The sequence below is a fragment of the Bos indicus x Bos taurus genome, chromosome 11 (genome assembly GCF_003369695.1).
Source record: "Bos indicus x Bos taurus breed Angus x Brahman F1 hybrid chromosome 11, Bos_hybrid_MaternalHap_v2.0, whole genome shotgun sequence".
In the NCBI taxonomy this organism is placed as follows: domain Eukaryota; kingdom Metazoa; phylum Chordata; class Mammalia; order Artiodactyla; family Bovidae; genus Bos; species Bos indicus x Bos taurus.
The window spans coordinates 105,278,633-105,303,434 of record NC_040086.1 but is presented as its reverse complement, the minus strand read 5'-3'; the positions used below and the strand labels follow the sequence as shown (position 1 = coordinate 105,303,434).

Genomic DNA, 24,802 nt, shown 5'->3' with positions numbered 1-24,802 from the left:
GGGCTGGGCTGCCCTCCCCCGCCCAGCCCCCAGCTGGCAGTGTCCCCAGTCACCCCTGCAGGGCCGGCCAGCCCCAGATGCCACGTGGCACCAGAGCTGGCCTGGAGGGTGGTCCCCAGGGAGGCTCGGGGCAAGGAGTCTGCTGGGAGCGTGTCCCGGGACAGGCACCCTGAGGGTCTCTGAGCTGCACCCAGGCCAGCTAAGGGCTTGTGAGTGGGCTCCGGGCCGGGACGGGGATGGGATTCTGCTGCCCTCGGAAAGTGGCCCCCTGCCTACGTGACTCCCCTGATCCTCCTTTCGCCTGCCTGTCCCCACAGCTCTGTCTGCTGGGCACCTCCTCCCTGGCTGCCCCACTGCTGCTCCTCTCTGGCCCTCCCAGCCCCCGGAGGGGCCCCTGGCTCAGGCCCCACCCAGTTCCCAGGCTGCACAGCGCCAGGCCTGTGCTCTCAGCCCCTCAGGCCACCCCTGTCCACCCACTCTGCCTGTGCTGAGCCCTAGGAGTGGAGTAGCCAGGCCTCAGGGGCCCCTTTGGGGCAGGTGGCGGCCTCACCCCAGACTCGGATGGCTCTGTGCCGCGCCCTGTCTGTCCTGTGTCTGCCCCTCTTCCCTTGTGCTGTGGGCAGGGCCTATAAATCCTGCTCCCGCCTGGACCGTAAGACTGTGGGGTAGTACTGCCTGTGAACTGGGGCTCCTGTGGACGGGAGGACAAGCCGCCTCCGAACCGCGGGGAGGCTGCTGGGCTGAGGGCTGTGCTGGCCCTGGGCGGGCCCTCCTCGCCTGGGGACGCTCCCAGCAGGGCTAGGCCAGTCTTGGAGGCCTGGGGTTCAAGCACACACACCCGGGACAGTGCCGGGCTGCCCAGGCAGGAGGACAGGGAACCCTTGGCTCAGGCTCAGAAGGGGCTGGGGGTCAGGTGCTGAAGCACCGCTCCCCTCCGTGGGGGTCTCCCCTCCCTGAGCCTCGGTGCCCAAGGCTTGCCAGCCACAGCTTTCGGGCCCCCCCCCCCGCCCTGTTCTCAGACCCCCGGGTGCTGCCCGCACACCTCCCGCAGGGCCCCTGCTCGGCCGGGGGTGGGAGCCGCCACCTCTGGTCCCACCCGTTCCCCATCCGACGGCCCCTGTGGCCAGGGGCCTGTGCCAACTCCAGGCCCCAGCCGTCCACCCAGGTGGAGCCGGGCCCGGCCCCCCAGCCCCGGCCCACACAGAGACCACATGGAGGGGATGCAACAGGCATGGCTCTGGTGAGACACGAGAGACAGGTGTCTGGGTGGCGGGGCTGGCGGCCAGACAGATGGACGGATGGGACATCACAGGCACCCCTCCACGGACGTCGCAGGGAGGGAGCGAGGGCAGTGGGCCTCTTCCTGGGAGAAGCTGGAGGAACGGACGCGACAGAGAGGTGGTGTGGCCTCCTGACGGCTGAGGAGCCCGGGACGGGGTGGCCCTGGGCACCCGGGGCTGCGGGCACAGCCCCGAGTGGGGAGGCTGACCAGCTGACCAACAACATGACACGGCTTTAAGATGGCGTGTGGCGTCATGGCACGGGGGGCAGACTAACGCAGAGACACACGGGGAAGACGACCCGGCGGGCAGGCCCGCGGCAGAGGGCCGAGAGAGGGGCCCAGAGTCAGAGAGGCCCTAGTGTGCCGGGTGGGCAGCGGTGAGCGCAGAAGGGCCGCGCGGGCGGAGGCGGGTGGTGGGATGGCGAGGGCGGGCCTGATGCACGGGACACAGACACGGGGGCGAGGGGAGAGTCGGACACGTGGGACTGGGCGCTCTTCCCCTTACCGTGTCTTTGGAGGACCTACGTCTCTTGAAGCTGGAAGCCAGGGTGGAGGTGATAGCCCTAAATGTGGCTTTCTTTTTAGGGTCGGGTTCTGCTCTACCACTCTTTCTATCCTAAAATGAATATGTATAAGTGATTAGACGGCTGAGGGTGGCGGCCACACCTGCCCTCGCCTGCTCCTGGGGGCTGCTGCCCAGCCTGGCTGGCCACTCGGGCCCTCGCTCCTGCCTGCCTCCCTGTGCTGGATGGACCAGCCGCCGGCCCCACGCTCGCAGGCGGCCTCTGCTGCTGCCAGGGTCTCCGGCCTGACCTTCCTTGTGCTGGGACTGGGTTTGGGGAGGCGGGGTGGGGTCCTCAGCTGGCTCTCTTCCAGGAAAGGTCCGCCTGGTTCCCTGGCTCCAAGGTGCCCCTGGTGTATGGGTGCCCCAAGGAGGAGGAGCCCCCTGAACACTGGGTGAGTCACCCCCACAGGCCCCACCAGCCACTCTGACCCCAGAGGAAGCGCACCGAGATTTAGGAAGGGGCTGAGGGGACCAAAGGCAGGTGGCGAGATGGATTGGAGTGACAGAGAGACAGTGGCAGCTCCTGGGACCCTGGCTTCGGGTCTGATGGCCAGAGTGGGCCCTGCGCCCGCCACTGGGAGCAGCAAGCCAGGTCCCAAGAGCAAGAGTGGGCAGATGAGAGGTGTGGGAACACTGGTGACCCCGTTCCCCCGGCCCTCCCTCTCTGCAACACCGGCTTCCTCCCAGGACACAGGCTCTGGGGAGGCACCCAGAGAAAGAGAAGAGATGGGGCAGCCTGGGGCTGGACCATGGGGCACGAGCCCGGCCCAGGTGGGCTGTGGGCAGCCCGTCCCCTGCTGCCAGCAAAGCCCCACGAGCACAGCCTGGGGTGCCCGGCGGGACCAGCTGACCAGCTCAGACTGCAGTTACATGGAGCACAGCAGGGTGGCAGGGAACAGGGTCCTTGGAGGGGCACGGGGCGGCGAGGGATGGCGGACTGCACCTTGGACTCACATGCTACACCCAGCTGGGTCCCTGTCTTACCCTGCCTCAGTCTGCCTTCCTACGGAATGGGCCTCGGTGGGCGACTCTGGAGACAGAGGGGCCAGGTGGACGCTTGGAGCCTGGCTTCGCAGAGGCAGCCACCCACAGGCGGCCCCCAGCACTGCGGCCTTGGCTGTGGCTCCCAGCTCCAGTCCTTGCCTCTTGGGCTCCTGGGAGCCAGAGCCAGCGCTTCCGCCTGCGGGGATGGAGGAGGGCCGGGCCGGGCCGGGCCTTGGGCACCAGGCCTCGGAGGGCGGCCTGCCCTACCTGCAGGTTCTTCCTCCACACGTTCACGGCCGCAAACGCCAGCTGCATCTGCTTCCGCCGGGCGTCCTTGTGCCGTTTATAGGCGATCTCGATGAAGATCAGGAAGATCCCGGCCACGATGCCCCCAGCCACCAGCATGAAGACCCCTGGGGGCGACATCCTGTGCCTCAGCTGTGCCTGCTCCGGATGTGGCTCCTGGGGCGCCCATCTAGGGTCATCAGGGGCCTTGAAGTGGCGGAGGGAGGGGGCCCACCTGCCATATTCTCGAAGGTGAGGGTAGCAGGGGCGTTGCTGCGCGAATCGCACTCCTGGTACCGAACCCACGTCTTGTCCAGGTCTTCCATGAAGCCGTTCTCGTGGGACCTGGATGGGCGGGGCGTGTGAGCCCCGCGGGGCGGGGCGGGGCGGGGTGTGCCTCGGGAGGGGCTCGCGGGGCGGGGCGGGGCGGAGAGGGGGCGGGTGAGGCCAGCTCACTTGAGGATGGACAGGGAGACGTTCTGCTTCCAGGGGCTGTCCTTGCGCATGCCGATGCCAAAGCCCGAGCGGAAGAAGAGCTCGCCCGTGGTCACCAGGTCGCATTTCTGCGAGGCCTCGAACTCCAGCACCGCCGAGTCCCAGATGAAAGCGTGCAGCTTGCTGCGGGCAAGGGCGGGGTCACGGCGGCCACGCTTCCAGGTGGCCCTGGCTCCCCGCGAGCCTTCCTCCTGCCAGCTGGGGACCCGCCGTCTGTCCCCCCTCCCAGTGGCTCCCACACGGCCAGGACACTGACTGTAGATGTGGACGCCCCCAGCTTGTCCTGCCGGCCCTTCACTCGCGCTCCGCCTGCCCCTCCCTCACTCGTCGCGCACGGCCCGGATGGCTCCGCCCCGCCCCCTCACAGGCCCCGCCCCTCATTGGTCGCGCGCGACCTGGGTGGCCCCGCCCCTCTGCCGCCCCGCCCCCTCACTCGTCGCGCACGGCCCGGATGGCTCCGCCCCGCCTCCACTGGCCCTGCCCCTCATTTGTCGGCGCGACCTGGGTGGCCCCGAGCCGCCCTCGCTGGCCCCGCCCCCTCGCTGGCCCCGCCCCGCCCCCTCACTTGTCGCGCACGGCCTGGATGGCTCCGCCCCGCCTCCACTGGCCCTGCCCCTCATTTGTCGGCGCGACCTGGGTGGCCCCGCCCCCTCGCTGGCCCCGCCCCGCCCCTCACTTGTCGCGCACGGCCTGGATGGCCTCCGCCGCGCTCTCGTAGTTGTGCTTCTCCATATGCCGGTACATGGTGCTCAGCTCCACCTGCCGCCGGAAGTAGATGTCCACCGAGCTCTGCTTCACCGTCGCGTAGATGAACTTGTCCGAGGGATTCCTCAGCTGCGGGGCCAGAGAGCCAGGCTCGTGGCTGCTCCCCGGCCCCACCCCACCCCGCCCCACGGGGCGGAGGGCCTGAGCGCCTCCCTCCCCAGTCCCCAGACGGGCCCGGCCTCACTCGCGGGTCGTTGATGCCGGTAATGCGCTCTTCGGGCCGGTCCAGCACCAGGAAGGCTGCCAGGTTGGCGGTGTAAGAGGCCACAATGATCATGGCGAACCCCGCCCACACCATGCCCAGGATGCGCGCCGAGAAGCTTCTGGGGGCGCCTGCGGGCAGAGGACCGTCAGCTCGGGGCGGGCGGCGGGGCAGGATGGGGCCCTGGCCTGGCGTCGCCTCACCTTCCCCGATGCCTGAATTGAGCAGGACGCCCCAGGAGAACCACATAGCCGAAGACAGGGTCAGCGCATCCTCCTCCTCCTCCTCGCTGTTCACTTTGAACCGGCCGAAGGGGCTGCGGGGGCGCAAAGGGCGGGCGGGAGAGGGCGGAAGGGGCAGCCTGCCCCGGCCCTCGCCCGCTCCGCCCGCCCGCAGGTAGAGGAGTCCGGTCCCCGGGCCGCACTCACCTGAAGCGGTCCAGCAGGTACAGCATCACGGCCACCACGTGCACGGACAGCCCCACCAGCAGCCACAGCGTGCTCTGGAAGGGCTGCATGAAGGAGTCCAGCGTGCTCCGGGGGATCTCCTGCGGGGCCACAGGCCGTCAGCGCCGCCCCGGCCCTCCCGGGACGCCCCTCCCGCCCCGCCGGGCCTCCACGCACCTTCTTGACCAGAATGGTCAGGCCCTGGTACTTGAAGGGCTTCGAGAACTCGATGTACTGCGCGCGCTCGTTGTTGATGGTCAGCGGGGCCACGATCATGTCCGCCTGCCCGCTGAGCAGCTCGCCCATCATCCCATTCCACTCCTTCTTATTGCTGTTGTTCACCTGTGGGGCGACACCGCCGGTGGGGACGCGGACACCGCGGGCCCCACTCCCCATACAGGCTCCCGCCCCGACCCATCTCAGGGGTCACCCACTCCAGACTCCTCCCAGGCTCAGGCCCCGCCTGCAGAAGACCCTCGGGGGAGCAGGACCCGGTCCTGCGCCGGCTCCTAAGAACCACTCCTACCCGCTCCTGAGTGCCGAACTTGCCATCGGCCACCAGGTGAACCTCGTACGTGAAGTTCATGGTCCGCGCCAGCTTGATGAGCAGATCGACGCAGAAGCCGTAGCAGCACTGAGGCACCGTGTGGCGCGCTGGCGAGTGGGGGCGGGACGCGGTCAGCAGGGGCTCGCCGGCGCGCGGTCCCCGCCCCCCGAAGCCAGTGCCCCCGCCCCGCACTCACGGCTGCCCGGCGACGTGTCATTGGGCCCGGTGCAGATCACCTTCTTGACCGGGTCCCCGTTGACGGTGAACTCCTCCTTGCACGTGCCGTCGCTCAGCGTAGGCTTGACATACACGAAGGGCTCCTGGTGGATCGTCACGATCTGGGGACGCGGGGACACAGGGCCTGGACCACCAGCCCTGGGCTGTCCTGGGCGCTGCCCTCTTCTCAGCACACAGACTTCCCTGGAGCCCCCCTCCCCAGATCCCTGACATTTCCCGCACCACCCTCTACGGCCCCCTCTGGCAGCGATCAGCCTGCTGCCCCCAGGAGGGGCGCCAGAACCTAACACTTCGCCCAGTGTGCAGAGGGTGCCTGGCCTCCTGGAACACTGTGCCTTCTCTCGGCCACTTTTCCTTCAGGTCCTGGCCTACGGAACAGTCCCTTGATCAGTGGAGCCTGCCAGACGTCCAGTCTGCCCTGAGCCCCTTCTCTGACTTCTTGAGGCTGAGGACCTCCCTGTCCCAGCCCAAAGCCTACCCCCTGCCCCCACCCACTGCCATGAAGACAGGGGCATGTTCACTCAGAGCCTGCCCAGGACTAGGGACATGCAGGGACTGCCCTTGTTGGCTCTTCCAGCTTCTCCTGGCCTCAGCCTCCACCCACAGGGAGTCGTTGTCTGATCATCTATCCTGCCTGCCTGCCTCTCCCCCAGTGAGGCTGCCCTTCTGCTGTGGCCTCTTCAATCCAGGGGCTCCTTGGGGCTCACGGGGGGCACTCTCTCCTCTCTGTCCTTCAGAGCTCTGAAGGCTGGGAGTAGGCAGGATAGACATAGGCAGCGGAGCTGAACCAATCACTGCACGGGATGAGAGGTCCCAGGGGACATAGTGCTGGGATTGAGACTACGAGGTGAATGGGGTTGGTGAGAGAGGCCCCTTCTCCTGCAGGGTGACCAGCTCCCCCAAGGGCAGGGGATTGGGAGCCCCTGAAGGGGCTTATTTGCCTTTAAAACTTTCATCACCATTTCTATTATACAAGTAATATGCTCATGCTTTTAAAAAATCAGTGAGACAGAGAAGGGATAAACCAGGAGATTGGAATTGACATATACATACACTACTACACGTAAAATAGATAACTGATGCGATCTACTGCATAGCACAGGGAAGTGCGCTCAGTGACCCATATGGGGATAGAACCTAAAAAGAGTGGGTATATGTGCGTGTATAATTGAGTAACTTTGCTGTACAGAAGAAACAAACACTGTAAATCAACTATCCTCCAATGAGAACTAATTTGAAAATAAACAATTTTATGTCAAAAAAATAAGAACACACACAAAAAGTTCTAAAAGGCCTTCTGGCTCTCAAAGCCTATAGGGGACCATCTTGGTCATCTGTTTTGTCTGTTTTACACTCAGACTTTTCAACACAAAGCGTCTTTCCTGAGCGTTGGCTTGGGGGAACTCCCTTCTGCCCATAGAGAGGGTTGGTGCCCTGTAGGCAAGTGCAGACAAAGAGGTCCAGGTGAGAGGCCACGGGGGTGGGGTAGCTCAGAAAGCAGAGGAGGTCAAGAGAGGACCTGGGGACACCACAAGAAGGACGGTGTGAGGCTCTTTGCCTTTGGTGAGCTCAGGTACCAGCCTGATGCTGGTGTGGGTCAGTGTGGGAGGGACTCTTGGGAGGCATCCTGGGATGAGCCTGAAGGAGTGTAGCAGAGTCGGGATGAGGAAGAGAAGCTGTGAGAGATGAGGTCCCAGGGGAGGGGCTCCCAGAGGCCCAGTGAGTCACAGAGGGGCTGGCCAGCTCGGGGAGACCCGGCTCAGAAGGACAGTCTGAGCCAGTCCCAGCAGGAGGCCAGGAAGGCCAAGGGTGGGCGGTGGGCTGGGACCACCTGGAGGAGTGCCGAAGAGTGTGGGGGCATCATCTCCAGGACTGGGGCTCAGCACTCAGAGTACTGAAGTCCACAGAAAGACCAACCGTCTGTCCCTCGTCCCCAGGGGAGCCCAGGTCCACATGGCTGTCCCAGGCTTAAGCGGGATGGGGTCAGGAGGGGCCGGGGAGCTGGGCTTCCTCTCCTGCACCCACTCCCTCTCCCTGCCCCTCCGCCGCGCCAGGTGTGTGCAGTGGCTGTGGGTGCTGGGCTGGTCTCAGGACCTGTAGTCACTTTCAGGGCCCTCACTGTCCCCTCTGCACCCGTGGCACAGGATGGAGGCTACGGCGTACAGAGACTGGGGCAGGGAGGCGGGGCCCCCACCTTCAACCTGGTGGACATCTGATAGCCGCGAGGTTTCTCAGTCTCTCCACCCGGCCAGATGATCTTCCTGTCATTGGGAATGACCTGGGGGTGGGAGTATGAGATGGAGGTGGCCACGCAGGGGTCTCGGCCCCAGGACCCTAAGGCCCCAGCCCCCACCCCCTCATGACCCCCACCTACATGAGTGCCGTTGTAGATGCCCACTTGTACCAGCTTGCGGTTCTGCAGGTTCATGATGCTGTAGTTGGCAAACTTCCGGTCCCCATCCTCATTGAATTCCACACGGCCGGTCACCCCGTCTGCATACTTGGAAGACATCAGAACCCTGGAGAGGGAAGTGTGGTTGGAACAATCAGGGATGCAATCCCCGCTCCCACCGTGAGCTGCCTGGATGGTGAGCCCGTCCGCCGGTGCCAGATGGACAGCACAGCCACATCAGCCAAGCAGCTCCTTGGCTCTAGACCCTGTTTTGAGGGGTTCCTGTGGGCTAGGACGTTTGATTCTCACAGCTTTACAGATGAGGTGGCAGAAGCCCAGGTAGGACTCGGTGGCCCATTCACCAGTGAGTGGAAGAGGCTGGGTTGAGGTCTCATCTTCCTGCATGTGCACACGTGAGTGTGTGTGTGTGTGTGGTGTGTCCACTGGGCCATATATGTGTGCACACACAAGATCTTTGTATGGGGTGCAGCCCTGTGCATGTACTTGTGGCACAGGTGTGATGTTCCATGAGCCTCTCCGAATCTGCATATACACGCATGCGCCTATGTGCACATATGCTGCATGTCTGCAGTTGTGTGTGCTCCTGCTGTGGGCACTATGGACCAGGACTCTTCACCTGCTACTTGGGGGTGGGTGTTGGTGATGGACTGGGCCTCCCCATACTAGTCGCACAGTGTCCAGGGTTCTGTGTGTTAACTCCTGCCCTGCTGCAGCCACTCACTGTGTATCTTGCCAACCCTGGCTCTCGGCAGACTTGGATGTGCTTAGTCACTCAGTCTGTCCAACTCTTTAAGACCCCATGGACTGTAGCCCTCCAGACTCCTCTGTCCATGGGGATTCTCCAGGCAAGAATACTGGAGTGAGTTGCCATGCCCTCCTGCAGGGGATCTTCCCAACCCAGGGATCGAACCCAGGTCTCCTGTATCGCAGACGGATTCTTTACCATCTGAGTCACCAGGGAAGCAGGCTTGGGTGCCATCCCCCAAATCCTTGTCTGACCTCCTGGGCCTGAGGAAGCTCCCAGTGCCCGCCTGAGGCAGGATCCTCTTCCCCAGGGCTATTAGTCATCCTGGTGGCTGGGGTGGCGTCTCAGGTTGGCTGCAGTGTTTAAAGGTGGGGACAGGGGCAATGGAGGCAGCCATGCTTCTGTGACATTCGAGGCGATGGTGTCAGTGTTGGAAATGGACCAGATGGTTATCACAGCGGGGATGGAGGTGAGGATGGAGACAAAGTGGGGACAGAGAGGAGCGGGGAAGGAGGCTGTGTTTGTAGCCGCAGCACGCTGGGCTGGAGCGACTCTTCGGGTGCCGGAACGGTGGCCCTCCCACCCTAGACGGGCGGCCCCACCCACTCAGACGGAGCGGCCCCACCCCCTCAGACGGAGCGGCCCCGCCCACCTCAGAGCGACCCCGCCCACCCTGGAAGAGTGGCCCCTCCCGCTTCAGACGGATCAGACACGCCCACCCTGGAAGAGTGGCCCCGCCCACCTCTTGACGAGCGGCCCCGCCCACCTGGGAACGGCGGTCCCACCCACTCAGAGAACGGCCCCGCCCACCCTGAGGGGCGGACCTGCCCACCTCTTGAAGAGAGGGACCAAGTCCGCATTAGATCAGTTCGCGCACCCTGCAAGAGTGGCCCCGCCCACTCTGGAGGGCGGCCCCGCCCGCCCTGGAAGAGCGGCCCCGCCCATCTCCGGGGGCGGCCCCACCGAGTGGCCCCGCCCACCTCTTGGAGAGTGGCCCCGCCTACCTCTTGAAGAGCGGCCCGGTCTTCCAGATGTTGGTGTTGCCCACACAGCCCCGCGGCGGGTCGGTGATGTTCTCCTTCTCGAGCAGCTCGTGCACGGCCTGGGCCACCACGCCCACGGCGTCGCTGATGTGCGCCGACTCGTTCTTGCCGTTGATGAGCTGCAGCCCGATGATGCCTGGGGCGAGAGCTGGCTTAGAGCCCGCGGGGGACCCCTGCCCGCCGGGACCCGGGAGCCCAGCACTCACCGTCCGGGGCGTAGCGCAGGGCGTTCCCCGAGATCTCGCGCTCCCCCACCAGCCACACGTACCCCGAGCCCGTCATGTTCAGCATCGCGGCTGCGCGGTACACGGTGGCAGCGTCGTCCTCGCTGTGGGGCAGAGCGGGGTGACGGCCAGGACTCCAGCTCTCCCCACCCGCGGCCGGCGGCGGCTGCTCGACTCCCAGGTCCCCCTCCACAGCGTGTCCTTCCCCTGCCTCTCCCCCTCCCCCCGCCCCTCGTCTGCAGGGAGCTCTGGAGGCACTGCAGAGATGGGGGCAGCCCCCACCCCGGCCCCTCCCTCAGCCGGCACTGCACCTGGGCCCGAAGACTAGCCCCGAAGTGATGCGGTGGGGCCCAGACCCCCAGAGCTTGCCAGAGGTCTCTTGCTGGCCCCCTGCTCTTGTGGACAGGGTTAGGGTGACACGGATGGTGGTGGCTCATTATTGATGGATAACTTGCTCACCCGTACCAGACACTATTCTGAATGCTTTCCACGCACCTTTGTATTTAATTCTCAGAACCTCCCTGTGAGGCAGGCAGAACATGATCCCTGGCAGGACAGGGACTGAGGAGCCAAGGCACACGGTGGGAAGCGGAGGGTCAGGTCTATGTCTGATAATCCACCCCTGAGCCCGTGCTCCTGCAGTTTCCTGGGCAAACCACACCCCTCTTGTTCCATGCCTGAACTTGTGAACTGAAAGGCTGGGACCTTTCTGGATGCTGCTGGGACCAAGTGCCAGGGTGCTGCCCTGAGCCTTGCAGCAGAAGCCACTGGGGGGATGAGGGCACCTACTCTCCCTTTTGGAGTCTGAACAAGCATCTCTGGGTGCCCAGCCCTGGGTGCTCTCCCTGCCAGCCAGGGCAGAGCCCCTGGCAGGACAGAGCACAGGCCTCACCTTGTAGGCACACGTTGCCCTGAGCTCTTGGTGTTTCCTCACAGCTGAGCCTCTGTGGATCCCGTCCCCTAGGGCTGGGCTCCCCTTGGTCAGGACAAGCACCCTGGGCCTGATGGCACTCCCACCTCCTCTTCCCTGCAGGGTGGAACTTGACCCCGGACACGACGGACACTTTGCTTCTCTAATGCATGGGCAGTGGGGGACAATGCAGTTCAGGAGATGGTCCGAGGGCGGGGTTATTTTTACAACGGCTGATGCAGAAAACCCAGGCAGCCCTAGGGACCCTAGGGGGTCAGCCCCAATTCTCTCAGGGCAAGATCCAAACCTTCAGTGTTTGCTTTAAACAAGAACGCCACCCAAAATAGAGGTGCTTCAGGCTGCACCCAGCCAAGACGGCTGGCAGCACCAGCGCGTGCATGTCGGGGCGCGGCACCCCCAAGGCCTGGTGGAGAGGCCCGTTTGCTCACATCCAAGTCTGTGAGGTTGGACTTGGTGGTGAGCACACACCTACGCTTGTGTCTGTGTAAATCGATACCTTCAGGAAAGCAGTTGCAGACAAAAGCCTGATCGACGTCAAACTGTTTTATGGAAATAACTGATCCCAGTAAAGACAATTTCAGGAGGATTACTTTTAAAAAAAGTTTTGGAAACAAATTAGAAATTCTGACATGCTCAATATAAAACTGGTCAAAAGTTAAGACTGGCTTAATGAGGTTTCTCTGCAAAATGCTCTCAACAGACTTCGTGAGGAGGAGACGGGGGTGTCGGGTTGGGGACAGGGTGAGCCAGGGCTGCAGCGGCCCTGCCCAGGGGACTGCTGGCATCCCTGGGCTCCAGGGGCGGACTGTGCCGGGCCGGCTGGTTTCCTCCTGCCGTGGGACTCTGGCCTCTCTGCTCCAAGGTCCTGTGTGTGAGGGCGCGGATTCCTTCCCACTTGAAATCCAGAGGCCGTGAGTGGATTCAAGAGGTGGGCATGTGGTTGGTGAACGCTGTGCCTCGGTGGGCAGTGTATGTGCATGCGCAGGGCCTGTGCACTGTGTGGCACACACGTCTATGTTTGTGAGCACATGTGTGCCGCTGTGGGGCGTGTGCCGGTGTGGTGTGTCTGCTCATGTGTCTAGGTGAGCACGTGTTTGTGAGTGTGTGTGTGTGGTGTGTGGCGGTGTGCCTGTGTGGGTACGAGTGTCTTGAGTGTGTGTATGTGTGGTGTGTGGCAGTGTGCTTGTGTGTGTGTATGAGTGTCTTGTGAGTGTGTGTGTGTGTGTTGTGTGGCGGTTGCCTGTGTGTGTGTGAGTGTCCTCTGAGTGTGTGTGCGTGTGTGGTGTGTGGCGGTGTGCCTGTGTGTGTGTGTGAGTGTCCTGTGTGTGTGTGTGATGTGTGGCGGTGTGCCTGTATGTGTTTGAGTGTCTTGTGAGTGCGTGTGTGTGTGGTGTGCCTGTGTGTGTGTGTGTGAGTGTCCTGTGAGTGTGTGTGTGTGGTGTGTTGAGGTGTGCCTGTGTGTGTTCGAGTGTCTTGTGATTGCATGCATGTGTGGTGTGTGCCGGTGTGCCTGTGTGTATATGAGTGTCTTGTGTGTGCGTGTGTGTTTGGTGTGTGGCGGTTGCCTGTGTGTGTTCGAGTGTCCTGTGAGTGTGTGTGTGTGTGGTGTGTGGCAATTGCCTGTGTGTGTGTGAGTGTCCTGTGAGTGCGTGTGTGTGTGGTGTGTTGAGGTGTGCCTGTATGTGTTCAAGTGTCTTATGAGTGTGTGTGTGTGTGGTGTGTGGCGGTGTGCCTGTGTGTATATGAGTGTCCTGTGAGTGTGTGTGTGTGTGGTGTGTGGCGGTGTGCCTGTGTATGGTCGAGTGTCCTGTGAGTGTGTGTGTGTGTGGTGTGTGGCGGTGTGCCTGGTTGTTCGAGTGTCCTGTGAGTGTGTGTGTGTGTGGTGTGTGGCGGTGTGCCTGTGTGTGTTCGAATGTCCTGTGAGTGTGTGTGTGTGTGGTGTGTGGCGGTGTGCCTGTGTGTGTGTGTGAGTGTCCTGTGAGTGTGTGTGTGTGTGTGGTGTGTGGCGGTGTGCCTGTGTGTGTGTGTGTGAGTGTCCTGTGAGTGTGTGTGTGTGATGTGTGGCGGTGTGCCTGTATGTGTTTGAGTGTCTTGTGAGTGCGTGTGTGTGTGGTGTGCCTGTGTGTGTGTGTGTGTGAGTGTCCTGTGAGTGTGTGTGTGTGGTGTGTTGAGGTGTGCCTGTGTGTGTTCGAGTGTCTTGTGATTGCGTGCGTGTGTGGTGTGTGCCGGTGTGCCTGTGTGTATATGAGTGTCTTGTGTGTGCGTGTGTGTTTGGTGTGTGGCGGTTGCCTGTGTGTGTTCGAGTGTCCTGTGAGTGTGTGTGTGTGTGGTGTGTGGCAATTGCCTGTGTGTGTGTGAGTGTCCTGTGAGTGCGTGTGTGTGTGGTGTGTTGAGGTGTGCCTGTATGTGTTCAAGTGTCTTATGAGTGTGTGTGTGTGTGGTGTGTGGCGGTGTGCCTGTGTGTATATGAGTGTCCTGTGAGTGTGTGTGTGTGTGGTGTGTGGCGGTGTGCCTGTGTATGGTCGAGTGTCCTGTGAGTGCGTGTGTGTGTGGTGTGTGGCGGTGTGCTTGTGTGTGTTCGAGTGTCCTGTGAGTGTGTGTGTGGTGTGTGGCGGTGTGCCTGTGTGTGTGTGTGAGTGTCCTGTGAGTGTGTATGTGTGTGGTGTGTGGTGGTGTGCCTGTGTGTGTTCGAGTGTCTTGTGAGTGTGTGTGTGTGTGGTGTGTGGTGGTGTGCCTGTGTGTATATGAGTGTCCTGTGATTGCGTGTGTGTGTGGTGTGTGGCGGTGTGCCTGTGTGTGTGTGTGAGTGTCCTGTGAGTGTGTGTGTGTGGTGTGTGGCGGTGTGCCTGTATGTGTTCGAGTGTCTTGTGAGTGTGTGTGTGTTTTGTGTGTGGCGGTGTGCCTGTGTGTATATGAGTGTCCTGTGAGTGTGTGTGTGTGGTGTGTTGAGGTGTGCCTGTTTGTGTGTTCGAGTGTCCTGTGAGTGTGTGTGTGTGTGGTGTGTGGCGGTGTGCCTGTGTGTATATGAGTGTCCTGTGAGTGTGTGTGTGTGTGGTGTGTGGCAGTTGCCTGTGTGTATATGAATGTCCTGTGAGTGCGTGTGTGTGTGGTGTGTGGCGGTGTGCCTGTGTGTGTGTGTGAGTGTTCTGTGAGTGCGTGCGTGTGTGGTGTGTGGCAGTTGCCTGTGTGTGTATATGAGTGTCCTGTGAGTGTGTGTGTGTGGTGTGTGGCGGTTGCCTGTGTGTGTGTGTGAGTGTCCTGTGAGTGTGTGTGTGTGTGGTGTGTGGCGGTGTGCCTGTGTGTGTGAGTGTCCTGTGAGTGCGTGCGTGTGTGGTGTGTGGCGGTTGCCTGTGTGTGTGTGTGAGTGTCCCTGTGAGTGCGTGCGTGTGTGGTGTGTGGCCGTTGCCTGTGTGTGTGTGTGAGTGTCCTGTGAGTGCATGCGTGTGTGGTGTGTGGCGGTTGCCTGTGTGTGTGTGTGAGTGTCCTGTGAGTGCGTGCGTGTGTGGTGTGTGGCGGTGTGCCTGTGTGTGAGTGTCCTGTGAGTGTGCGTGTGTGGTGTGTGGCAGTTGCCTATGTGTGTGTGAGTGTCCTGTGAGTGGGTGTGTGTGGTGTGTGGCGGTGTGCCTGTGTGTGTGTGTGAGTGTCCTGTGAGTGCGTGCGTGTGTGGTGTGTGGCAGTGTGCCTGTGTGTGTGTGTGAGTGTCCTGTGAGTGCATGCATGTGTGGTGTGTGGCGGTGTGCCTGTGTGTGTGTGTGAGTGTCCTGTGAGTGTGTGTGTGTGTGGTGTGTGGCGGTGTGCCTGTGTGTGTATGTGAGTGTCCTGTGAGTGGGTGTGTGTGGTGTGTGGCGGTTGCCTGTGTGTGTGTGTGAGTGTCCTGTGAGTGCGTGCGTGTGTGGTGTGTGGCGGTTGCCTGTGTGTGTGTGTGTGAGTGTCCTGTGAGTGCGTGCGTGTGTGGTGTGTGGCGGTGTGCCTGTGTGTGTGTGTGATTGTCCTGTGAGTGTGTGTGTGTGGTGTGTGGCGGTGTGCCTGTGTGTGTATGTGAGTGTCCTGTGAGTGTGCGTGTGTGGTGTGTGGCGGTTGCCTATGTGTGTGTGAGTGTCCTGTGTATGTGGCACATACATGTGTACACGAGGGCAGAGAAGCGGGTCGCGTGCACATGTGTGTGCGGTGCATGTGTGGACAGCATGTGGGTTCTGTGTGTTCAGTGGATGTGTGTGAGTGCGTGTGCTGTGTGTGCCTGGTCGGGGATTAGTGCCTGCTCACTGCCTTCCAGCCCAAGGAGCAGGCTCCATCCCAGGGAGACAGGAGGCGGGGCACCCCGGGTCTCACCCCCACTGGAGCCTGCAAAGCTTCTGGGACAGGCGGACAGTGTGGTGGGTCTCCCAGGCCCCCCATGTCCCACGGAGCAGGGCACTGCCGTTTCCTATTTCTGGCGGCTTGGCCTTCCCTTCGCAGGACAGAGGCATTTGCACAAAGGCAGGCTTTTACTGGGGCTCAGCTCCAAGGTCACGGTGGGGCCAGGCCCCTCCAGCAGCAGCCAGGGGTTAGGTCCCTAACCGGTTCCCTTCTCGTAGCTGCCTAGTCCGGCCGCTCCAACCCTTCCACCCCAGGGCCCCGGCCTCTCCCTGCCATGGGCCTTCTCTGCAGGCCCCTCGTCCCCTCCCTGGGACCCCTCCCTGACCAGCTCCCGGAACCCCGGTCAGCCACTACTGCCCAGACCACCTCTGCCTTCTTAAGGGCAGGGGCTTATCCCTCTGCTGTCCTCAAGGCCCTGTGTGTGCGTGTGGGGGGCAGGGGGCGTTTGGGAGGCAAAGCCGTACATCAGCAGGGCGCACCCTGGGCCTGGCCCCGAGGGGGCCGGGGTGGACGGCCCAGCCTGGCCTCACCTGGCGGAGAGTATGATGACCCGGGCCTCCAGCTCCCGCGCCTCCAGCAGCAGCGCCGTCACGTTCTTGGTCCCCGGGTCGAACTGCAGCACCTTCTCCGCCTGCAGTGCGAGCAGGAGCGTTAGCGGGAGGCCGGGGCGGGGGACACAGCGCCTCAGGGGCGAGAGTCGAGCTGCAGCCGCTAGGAACCCCGAGGCCGCGCCCTAGGGCCGCCGCGGCCTGCCTGCCGCCTGCGCTGCCATCTGCCTGCCCTGCTGCCGGCCTTCCTGCGTCCTCCGCTCGCGCTCCTGCTCGCTCTCTGCGCTCCGCGCTCTCCTCTCACTCCTGGCCTCACTTTTGCACTGAGCATGCAAGTTGAAGTGGACCGAGACTCAGAAAGAGGCGTGCAGCGGACAGGAAACAGGAAAGTTTTGGAACGCAATCCAAAACGGCGGAGACGGGCCGCCTTTTCCAAAACCTCGGGAGGTCCTCCGGGGCCTGTCCGCCGGCCCTGCGGGAGCGGCCCGGACTGGACTGCAGGCGGGCAGGCGGGCTCCCTCCTGGGTTCCGCGAGGAAACCCGGGGGCCCGGAGATTCACATGCACTCCCCAGAGAGCCGCTCCTCCTGCGGGCCGCCTGCGGGCGGGGGCCCGGCGGCCAGCACTGGCCTCTCCTGCCTAGGCTGCCTGCTCTGGACCGGGCTCTCCTTCCTGTCTGCTCGGCCGCGGCATGGCGCGGCCGGGCCCACGGCAGCCCTGGTGGCCGGGGCGCCCGGCCGGGGCTCCCTAGTCGTGGGTGGCGTGCACGTCCATGCAAATATACCTTGGGTCCGCGCTTGTGGTCATAGGACAGTTGGTCGAGGCTTTCATAGTTCCTTTTTTTACTCTGATGAATAATGTGCACAGAGAAAATATGCAGACACAGAAGAAGATTATAAACGGTTGAAAATGACGGCGCTAAAGCAATCACACCACCTCCTCGGCACGTCTGCAGACGGGCACGTACCTGGAGCTCGCAAACACCTAGGCCGGGGCGGGGCTGGGGCTGGGACGGGCAGGGGTGCGGGCTGAGGGGGCCACCAAGGCTCCCTGCCTGCATGGAGTTGCACTCGTGGAAATGGTCAAGCTCAGGAGAGAAGGAAGCCCTGTCTGCGTCCAAACGAAACACACCCCCTGGGGATCCCTCCTGCCCCCAACCCTGCCATGCACCTGCCATGGGGTCCCCGCCGCACCCCCCCAGCCATGGGAGTCCTGAATGGGGTGGTGTCCCCTCCCCCAGCACCCCTTCTGCCCCTCTGGGAGGCCCAGGGTCCTGCCCTCGCTGACACGCGTGGCGGATGCCCTGCCGCCCCCGGGCACTGAGCAGTTAGGACGGGAGTTTGTGAGCACAGGCGCGTCTGTGGGCGTCCATGCGTGCATGTCGGCCTAGTGAGCCTGCGGCAGGGGCGGGGTGGGGGTCAGCGCGTCTAGCACGTGTGCGTGCAGGCACCTGAGTGTGAATTCGGGGTGAGCCTGCTCATGGGCACACGCCACTTGTGAGCCTGCTGGACCTCCAGGGGGGCGGAGGGCCCCTGGGGCCTGAGTCTGGGACGGCGGGAGTGTGAGTGGATGGTCTTGGGAGCAACCGCATGCGCCTGAGAGAGGGAGCGTGTGTGTGTGAGCGTGCACTGGGCATGCGTGCAGCCACCCCGGGAGGGGACACGCCCGCCTACTGCAGCCCTGGGAGCCAGCCCTCCCTCCCAGGTTCAGCCCGTCCCCTAAAGCAAGACCCCCAGGGCCCTCTGGTTCTGCCCTCTGCTTCCCCCCAGCCAGTGCCCGCCCTTCCCTTTGGGGCCTATGGCACCTTGGGGGGAGCCTGGGTTGGCACTCAGCTTATTGAAGCCAACTCCGCCTCTGCACACAGCGCGTGCACCCGCCACCCCTTGGTCTGGCTTCCCGGGGCCCTCCCCAGCCTGGGCCTCTCTGCCCGGCTTGGCCACCACCCAACCCGGGAGGGGCACAGCCCGGGTGCGGAGCACCCAGGGCTGTGGGCTGGGTGGAGGCGGGACCCTGGGCTTCCTCTGGCAGTGCGGGTGGACAAGGGGGGGGGTCACCTGGACCCCCAGAAACACCACTCTGGTCTTGCCGCCGCCCTAGGGGTGGGGGTCAGCTGGACAAGAACAGTCAATTAGAAGCAGGCACCTAACTGGTCCCCAGGAGGGGTCCAGAGCCTGGGCGGGAAGGAGAGAAGGGGCCGAAGAGGGGCAGGGCCAAGACTGGGTGTGGGGCTGGCAGACTTCCCTGGATGGGGCTTCTGTGAGGTTGACAGGCAGCGGCTAGGCGGAGGGCAGCTGCGGCAGTGAGGCCAGCAAGAGGACACAGAGGGGTCACAGCAGAGGGGACGCGGCGCGTGGGGCCACCGCACTGAGGGGGAGCCCTAGGGGCTGTGTGGGGGCGAGATGGCGCCCCCGAGTGAGTTCAGAGCCTGGGGCCTGAGCGGGCTGGGGGAGGGGAGGGGGCGGGGCGGGGTGTTTGCGGAGCTCCAGGTGGTCCTGCCCTCGCCCCGCAGGGACTGACACGAAGGAGATTTCGACTAATGGCAAAAGCGAGTGAAATGAGCCGAGGACAGGCTGGGGCGGGCGCTCGCCAGACGGAGTGGTGCTGACCATGCACGATGGAAAGAGAAGGGTGTTCACACGGGCCACAGACACAGCGGCGGCTCGCCGGCTCCTGCTCCTGCGCGCGGCGCCCCGGCCCGGGCCTCACCTTGGACTCGCGCTCCTCCAGCAGCGTCTCCAGGCGTTTCTGCGCCGCCCGGCCCTCGTGGTCGTCGCTGACCAGGAGGATGACGTGGTTCCAGCTGTAGACGCGCATCATCTCGAACCACACGCTGGACTGGTGGGAGTAGGGCGGCACGGTGCGCAGGAAGCTCAGGTGGATGCTCTGCGGGGCACAGCAGGGCTGAGGCGCGGCCGGAGACCCCGCCGAGGCGCGCGCCGGAGACCCCGCCAGGGCGCGCGCGTTCGAGACCCCGCCAGGGCGCGCGCGTTTGAGACCCCGCTTGGGCGCGCGGGCTGTAGAGGTGAGGGCGCGCTTTGGAGATCCCCGCCAGGGCGCGCGCTGGAGACCCCCGCCAGGGCGGGAGTTGGAGACCGCGCCAGGGCGCGCGCTTTCGAGACCCTGCCAGGGCTCTCGGGCCGTAGAAGTGAGGGCGCGCTTTGGAGAACCCCGCCAGGGCGCGCGGGGCTCGGACTGCCGCCCGGGCGCACGCGTTGGAGATCCTGCCAGGTCTCTGGTCCTGCTCGCGGCGTCCAGTCCCCGGACCCGGGGGCCCCGCTTCCCCGACTCCTCCCCGCCCACTGTGACTTCTCCGCACCCCACATCATCTCATCTGAGAAACAGGCTCGGCTTGCCCACCAGCCCCCTGACTGAGACTGGGCAGGGGGTTTGTGGAATTTTTCCTGGGGTGACTCCCCACCTCTTCGCAGACACTCCAGCTCAGCTACTCGGGCTCAGAAAGTTCTTGCTGACGCCCAGCATCGCAGAGACCCCCACGGGTCCTTCTTGAATTTGTATAACCGTCTTTCTGAGGAAACCTCCCTCTTGGGGCTACACTGCTGTCTCTTGGCCTCGTTGAGGTTGTTGGTCTGGCCCACACCCTGCCCCGCCTGCTTCTCTGAGGGTGCCGCCTGTGGGCAGGGGATGAGCAGGCTCTACCCTCCTCAATGCGGAGCCTCTGCGTCTGTCCAGGGAGCAGGGCTCCTAGGGACCACCCTGAACCAGGGGTTCGTCTGCTCCCTCTTCGGGACTTGGAATCTGGGCTCAAGAACGCCCCTTTGCCTCTGTCTGTCCTCCGGCAGGTGACACGGCTGCCAGGGCGTTGTGGCTGGGGTGTTGGACTGGCTCTGACCCAGGTTGTTCTGGCCCGCTTGCTGGGCACAGACTCTAGAAGGGTCAGGGTGGAGCTCTAAGGTCCGGCCGCTAGGTGTGCCCTCGTGCTGGGCCATGGTCTGGATCTGGGGTGGGAGCCCGTGAAGGCCCGCGTCCTGCCCGGGAGAGAGCTCCCTGCCCTGGCCTCTCTGGGCGCACGGCTGCTGTCCTCCCTGGAGGCACTTTTCGGGCCTGATGCCCAGAGAGGTGCGGAAGGCAGAGGCTGGAAGGCACAGGAGGGAGCCCTCCACTCACGGCTGAGGGGTACGTGCCTCTGAGCAGCTCGGGAGGCTCTGCTGTGACTGTGGTTTTCAGAGCCTCAGGAAGAGGGGCTGCCCCGGCCTCCGCCGGCCTCCTCCCGTGGGGGTCATCCCAGAGGCTCCCTCACTCTGCTCTCACTTTGCCGTTGCCCCGTTGTCCCTGACCTCCCTGGACACCCGGGCCTGGCTGAGATGACCTCTGTGATTCAGCGGTGTTATCTAGAGCCTGGGGCTCTGGACAGGATGAATCTGGAGAAGATGGGGAGAGCTGGAAGGCTCCCAAGAGCCCAGCCCTCTGCCCCTCTGCTCAGACACCGAGCCAGAGTCCACGGTCTGTCTGCAGGTGGCCCACCCAGTGTTCTCGCCTGGAGGATCCCATGGACAGAGGAGCCAGGCAGACTGCAGTCCATGGGGTTGCAGAGTCGGACACGACTGAGCGACTGAGCACTCAGGAGGCCCCAGGCCTGGAGGGTAACGTGGAGCGGGCCAACCACCCCCCCAGCCTCTTGGTGGCATTTGCTCCCAGCTGACTGGTCCTCTCAGAGTTGGGGCAGGCCCTGCGGGAGAGCTGTGTGAGCCAGCGCACGTTCCCCACTGCTCTGGGGGCGAGTTTCCTGCCAGCCTGACTCGGGGACCTCTCGACTCTCCCAGCTGCTGCTCCACGATTAGACGGCTCCAGCCAGACCCCCAGCCCAAGGGCCACGAGGCAGCCCTGAGGACCGCAATCCCCAGACCGGCCCCTAGCCGTGAGCTGCCTCCTCGGTTCACCTGGCACCAAGTTCCACCCTCTTCCAGCTGCATCCTCTAGTGGGGGCTGGTCCCTGGCGTCGCAGCTGCACCCTCTAGTGGGGGCTGGTCCCTGGCGTCGCTGCCCCTCTGGGCATCTCCTCCTCCTGGAGAACCCCTTTTCCAAGTGCCCCTGCTCTGCGGTCCACGAAGCTGCCCCATCTGTCCCTCTTCTGACCCACGAGGGCCTCTGCCGCTTCCCAGGGCTTGCTTTTGGCACCTGTCACCTGTCAGTGGGCTGTGTGCCTGAGTGTGTGCGGGCGTGTGTCACTGTGAGTGTGCATGTGAGTGTGTGTGAGTGTGGTCCTGGCACAGAGTGTGATGGGGCATGAGTGTGGGGGAGTGAACACAGTGGTTTTATGTGAGTGTGCAAACAAGCATGAATGAGTGGGTGATGGTGTGAGTACACGTGTGAACATCAGGGTATGCGTATGTAAGAGCAGGTGAATGTCCTTGTGACTGTGTGTGACTGTGTGTGTGTAGGCGTGAGTGTACAGATATGTTCGCATCTGTGAGTTTGTGTGAGTGTGAGTGCTATGAGTGTGTACTGGTGTGCATGTGTGTGGGTGAGTTTGTGTGTCTCTGTGAGACTGTATTCTGGTGTGAGTTGTGAGTGTGCCTGAATATATCATCTGGAGCCCAGAGCCCATGGTCTGAGCCCCTCTGCCTGTGCCCTGCACCCTCTCCCCGGGAAGCTGCTGGTGGCCCTGGCTCTGCCCACGGGGCACAGCGGTCAGGCTTACCTTGTCTGAGTAGATGGACATGCGCGTGGTCAGCCCCAGGACAGGGATGCGGTAGAAGCCGGCCGTGTAGGAGACGGGGGTGGGTGTGAAGTGGTCGTTGGGGGTAGGTGGGTGGCTAACTAGGATGGCGTAGACCTGCGGGCACAGGGGACACAGTCAGCCCGCGCGGGAAGCGGGAGGCCCTGCCCCAGAGCCGCCGGCCAGCAGCAGGGGTGGAGCTCGGCGGGCAGGGCTGTATCGGGGGCACTGGTGCCTCGTCTGGAGGCGGAGAGAGAGCAAGACTCCAGGGGCTTGGACTTCCCTGGTGGTGCAGTAGCTGGGACTTCACTCCCAGTGCAGGGGGCCTGGGTGCAAGCCCTGGTCAGGGAACCAGATCCCACATATCGCAACTAAAGATTCCAAGTGTCACAGCTAAGACGCAGCACAGCAAAACAAAAAACAATTTAAAAACAAGACTCCAAGGTCTAAGAAGACACACAGGGAGATGACAGACTGCTCCCCATGCTCCTACTGTCCGGGGCCTCCCCTCCTGCCCCTCACGCTGGGGGGCTGCCCTGAGCTGCACGGGAGGACGAAGGCCAGTCTTAGTCCTGTCTGGGGCTGTACGTGCCACCACGCTGTGGGCCGGGGAGACCCACACCCAGAGCTCCCACTACCCCCCATCCTGGGTCAGAGGTGGACAGAGGCTAATGCTCCAGAGATGGAGGGTGCCTCCAGAAGGCCTGCATGGAGCATTACAGACCAAGAATTAGGAATTAGTGGGAGAAGCTGGACAAGGAGCCATCCAGAGGCCCAGGCCTTTTGCTGATGTGTTCCAGCAGCAGGCTGAGCCCCACTTGGTTTGAGCTGGATGCAGTGCTGACTTGAGCACCGACCACATCCTCAAGGAGGCTTGGACTTCCCGCCTGGACCAGTGGCTCAGCGCCCGAGGCAGGGAGATGGAGCAGAAGGCCCGGTAGTTCTGAGCTGCCCTTGGATTGGAAGGCCCTGTCTGTCCCATTTGTGCCTTCCCCTGTCTGAGCCACAGGGCTCCCCTGCTTCTGCAAATGGGTGGGAGTGTGCTGGCCCCACGTGGTGGGGGTGATGGCTGCCATGCCCATGCCTGGCCCACAGCGTGTGACAGTGAGTGAAAGCTACTGCTGTCACCGTGGCTCCCGGCACTGGCTATTCCCTGGGAGAACGGTGCCCACAGGCAGCAAAGCTGTGAGTTGGAGGAGGGATCCCCATAAGGGCCCTACCCCATCTCCCTCCCTGACCCCATCTCATCCAGAGGTGGCTGGTCAGTGTTTGCCTGAGCATGTGTGTGCATGAGTGTGACCATGCCGGTGCTCACGAGTGTGTGCTGGGGGTGTGTGTGTGTACGGCATGCCCCAGCATGTCTACTTGTGTATGTGCATGTGTGTGCACGCTTGAGCATGTCTGAGCACGTGTTTGCATATCTGGCACAGGAATGCATGTGCCCATGGAGATGCGTGGGAGTGGGCGTCTGTGTTAATGGGTGTGCAGTGGATTACCCAATGCCAACACGCATGAGTGGGCACTAGTTTAAGTCTACGCATCTCTGTGCACAAACGTGGATGAATATGTTTGCACATGTGAGCATGAGTGTCTGTGGATGTGGCACGCCTGTCAGGTGAGTGTGTGTGAGCAGCACTGGGACCGGGGTCGGTCCGCCTCTTACATAAAGGGCTGCATTGCAGTGATTGGGCTGCCTCATTGGGATGCAGCAGGCGCGGAGCCGGGGGCGGACAGCTCTGCAGGCAAAATCCCCAGTTGTGTCCTCCCCCCCACAGTGCGGGCTGCCAGCCGCTGAGCCCTGGTGCCTCCCACACAGGTCGTCCCCATCCCCACCCCAGAGAGCACCCTGCTTCAACACGTGGGCCATTTCCCCTGTCAAGCAGTACTGTGGATGGGGGCAGGGGAGGGTGAAGGGATGGAGGTCTCCAAGAAGGAATAAAGATGGCCCCGGGCCCCATCTGGTTTAAAGCCCTGCACCCTGCGTGCGGCTAGGCCAGCACCTCGTGGGCGGCCCAGGATGCCCGCCACCACCCTGACAACACAGTGACCAAACAAACGGCCACACGTCCACACACACCAGCTGGACGCCTGGTGAGGGCAAGCCCCGGTGGCAGGCGGTTGGTATGGGGCCGACACAGAGCTGACGGCTCGGTGTTCAGCTGCTGACAAGACCAGCCCTCTGGGTCCTTTCTCAAGGGGAGCGAGAGGGCGACGGAAGGATGGAATGAAACGGGGACAGCGGCAGGGAAGGAGGGTGAAGCCAGGAGGATGGGGGGAAGGGTGGGGGAGGGGGAGGGGCCGGCACCGCGTGAGCCCGGCGGGGGGCGGGGGCGGGCACCTGGCTGGAGATGAGGTCTTCGCACACCGACAGGGCCATCTGGATGGCGTTGGGCTTGTGGGTGACGGAGGTGGCGTTGAGCTGGATCTTCCAGGAGCCATGCCGCTTGTTGGCCTGATTCACAGCCTCGCGGAACATCTGCTCGTGCTTCCGCGTGCTCAGCACCGCGCCAATGTTGACGATCTTGGGGTCGCAGGCGGCGCGGGCGAAGGAGCAGGAGAAAAGCAGGGCGAGAGTCAGCAGGCGCATGGTGCTCATGGGCTCCGGGCGGCGCCCTGACTCTGGGCAGCGAGAACACGGGGCCCTCGGTGCATCCCCAGCGGGAAGCCCCGGCCGTCCTGCGCGCGCCCGATCCCGTGGACGGAGGGCGCCGCGTCTTCCCCAGGAGCCTTAGTCCTGCGACACCCGCGAGAGGGACGCGTGCCGCGAGGCTTCGGCCAGCCGGGCGGCCCCCGGCGCGCGTGGGTCCCCGGCGCGCGGCCCGGGCGGCGGGCGCTGTCCGCGGTGCTGAAGCGGGTCTCGCTGCAGCTCCGGGTGCCCCGCGCCGCGAGGACACGGCGGCGGCAGCTCCTCCGCGGGCTTCGCTGGTCCCGGTTCCAATGCTGCGGCGGCTGCGGCGACTGCGGAGCAGCGAGCGGGACCAGCGTCGCCTGCCCCTCCTGCCGCCCCCGCTTCCCAACGCGGAGCCAGAGCGGGGGCGCCTCCCGCGCCAGATTGTGC

At 63.5% G+C, this 24,802-nt stretch overlaps 1 protein-coding gene across 8 annotated transcripts in view; it reads right to left on the bottom strand.

Annotated features, from left to right (window-relative positions):
- The window catches only part of GRIN1 (glutamate ionotropic receptor NMDA type subunit 1), a 26,236-nt gene extending 1,434 nt beyond the window's left edge, over positions 1-24,802 (bottom strand). For 2 of the 8 annotated variants that reach the window (XR_003513584.1, XM_027556939.1), the window contains exons 1-19: positions 24,083-24,658; positions 21,727-21,861; positions 18,774-18,950; positions 16,852-16,914; positions 16,051-16,151; positions 10,216-10,337; positions 9,971-10,145; positions 8,183-8,327; positions 8,003-8,086; positions 5,768-5,909; positions 5,551-5,678; positions 5,202-5,366; positions 5,007-5,125; positions 4,782-4,894; positions 4,561-4,709; positions 4,288-4,445; positions 3,573-3,734; positions 3,352-3,461; positions 3,099-3,244 (exon numbers count right to left, since the gene is read on the bottom strand). Coding sequence is in view for 4 of the 8 variants with exons in the window: in XM_027556939.1 (XP_027412740.1) it covers positions 3,099-3,244; positions 3,352-3,461; positions 3,573-3,734; positions 4,288-4,445; positions 4,561-4,709; positions 4,782-4,894; positions 5,007-5,125; positions 5,202-5,366; positions 5,551-5,678; positions 5,768-5,909; positions 8,003-8,086; positions 8,183-8,327; positions 9,971-10,145; positions 10,216-10,337; positions 16,051-16,151; positions 16,852-16,914; positions 18,774-18,950; positions 21,727-21,861; positions 24,083-24,340 (2,652 nt within the window). In the remaining 4 variants the exon portion in view is untranslated. Of the gene's footprint in view, positions 1-1,787; positions 1,899-3,098; positions 3,245-3,351; positions 3,462-3,572; positions 3,735-4,287; positions 4,446-4,560; positions 4,710-4,781; positions 4,895-5,006; positions 5,126-5,201; positions 5,367-5,550; positions 5,679-5,767; positions 5,910-8,002; positions 8,087-8,182; positions 8,328-9,970; positions 10,146-10,215; positions 10,338-16,050; positions 16,152-16,851; positions 16,915-18,773; positions 18,951-21,726; positions 21,862-24,082 lie in introns of all 8 variants that reach the window. The other 6 variants (XR_003513582.1, XM_027556936.1, XR_003513583.1 and 3 more) reach the window with 6 other exon arrangements.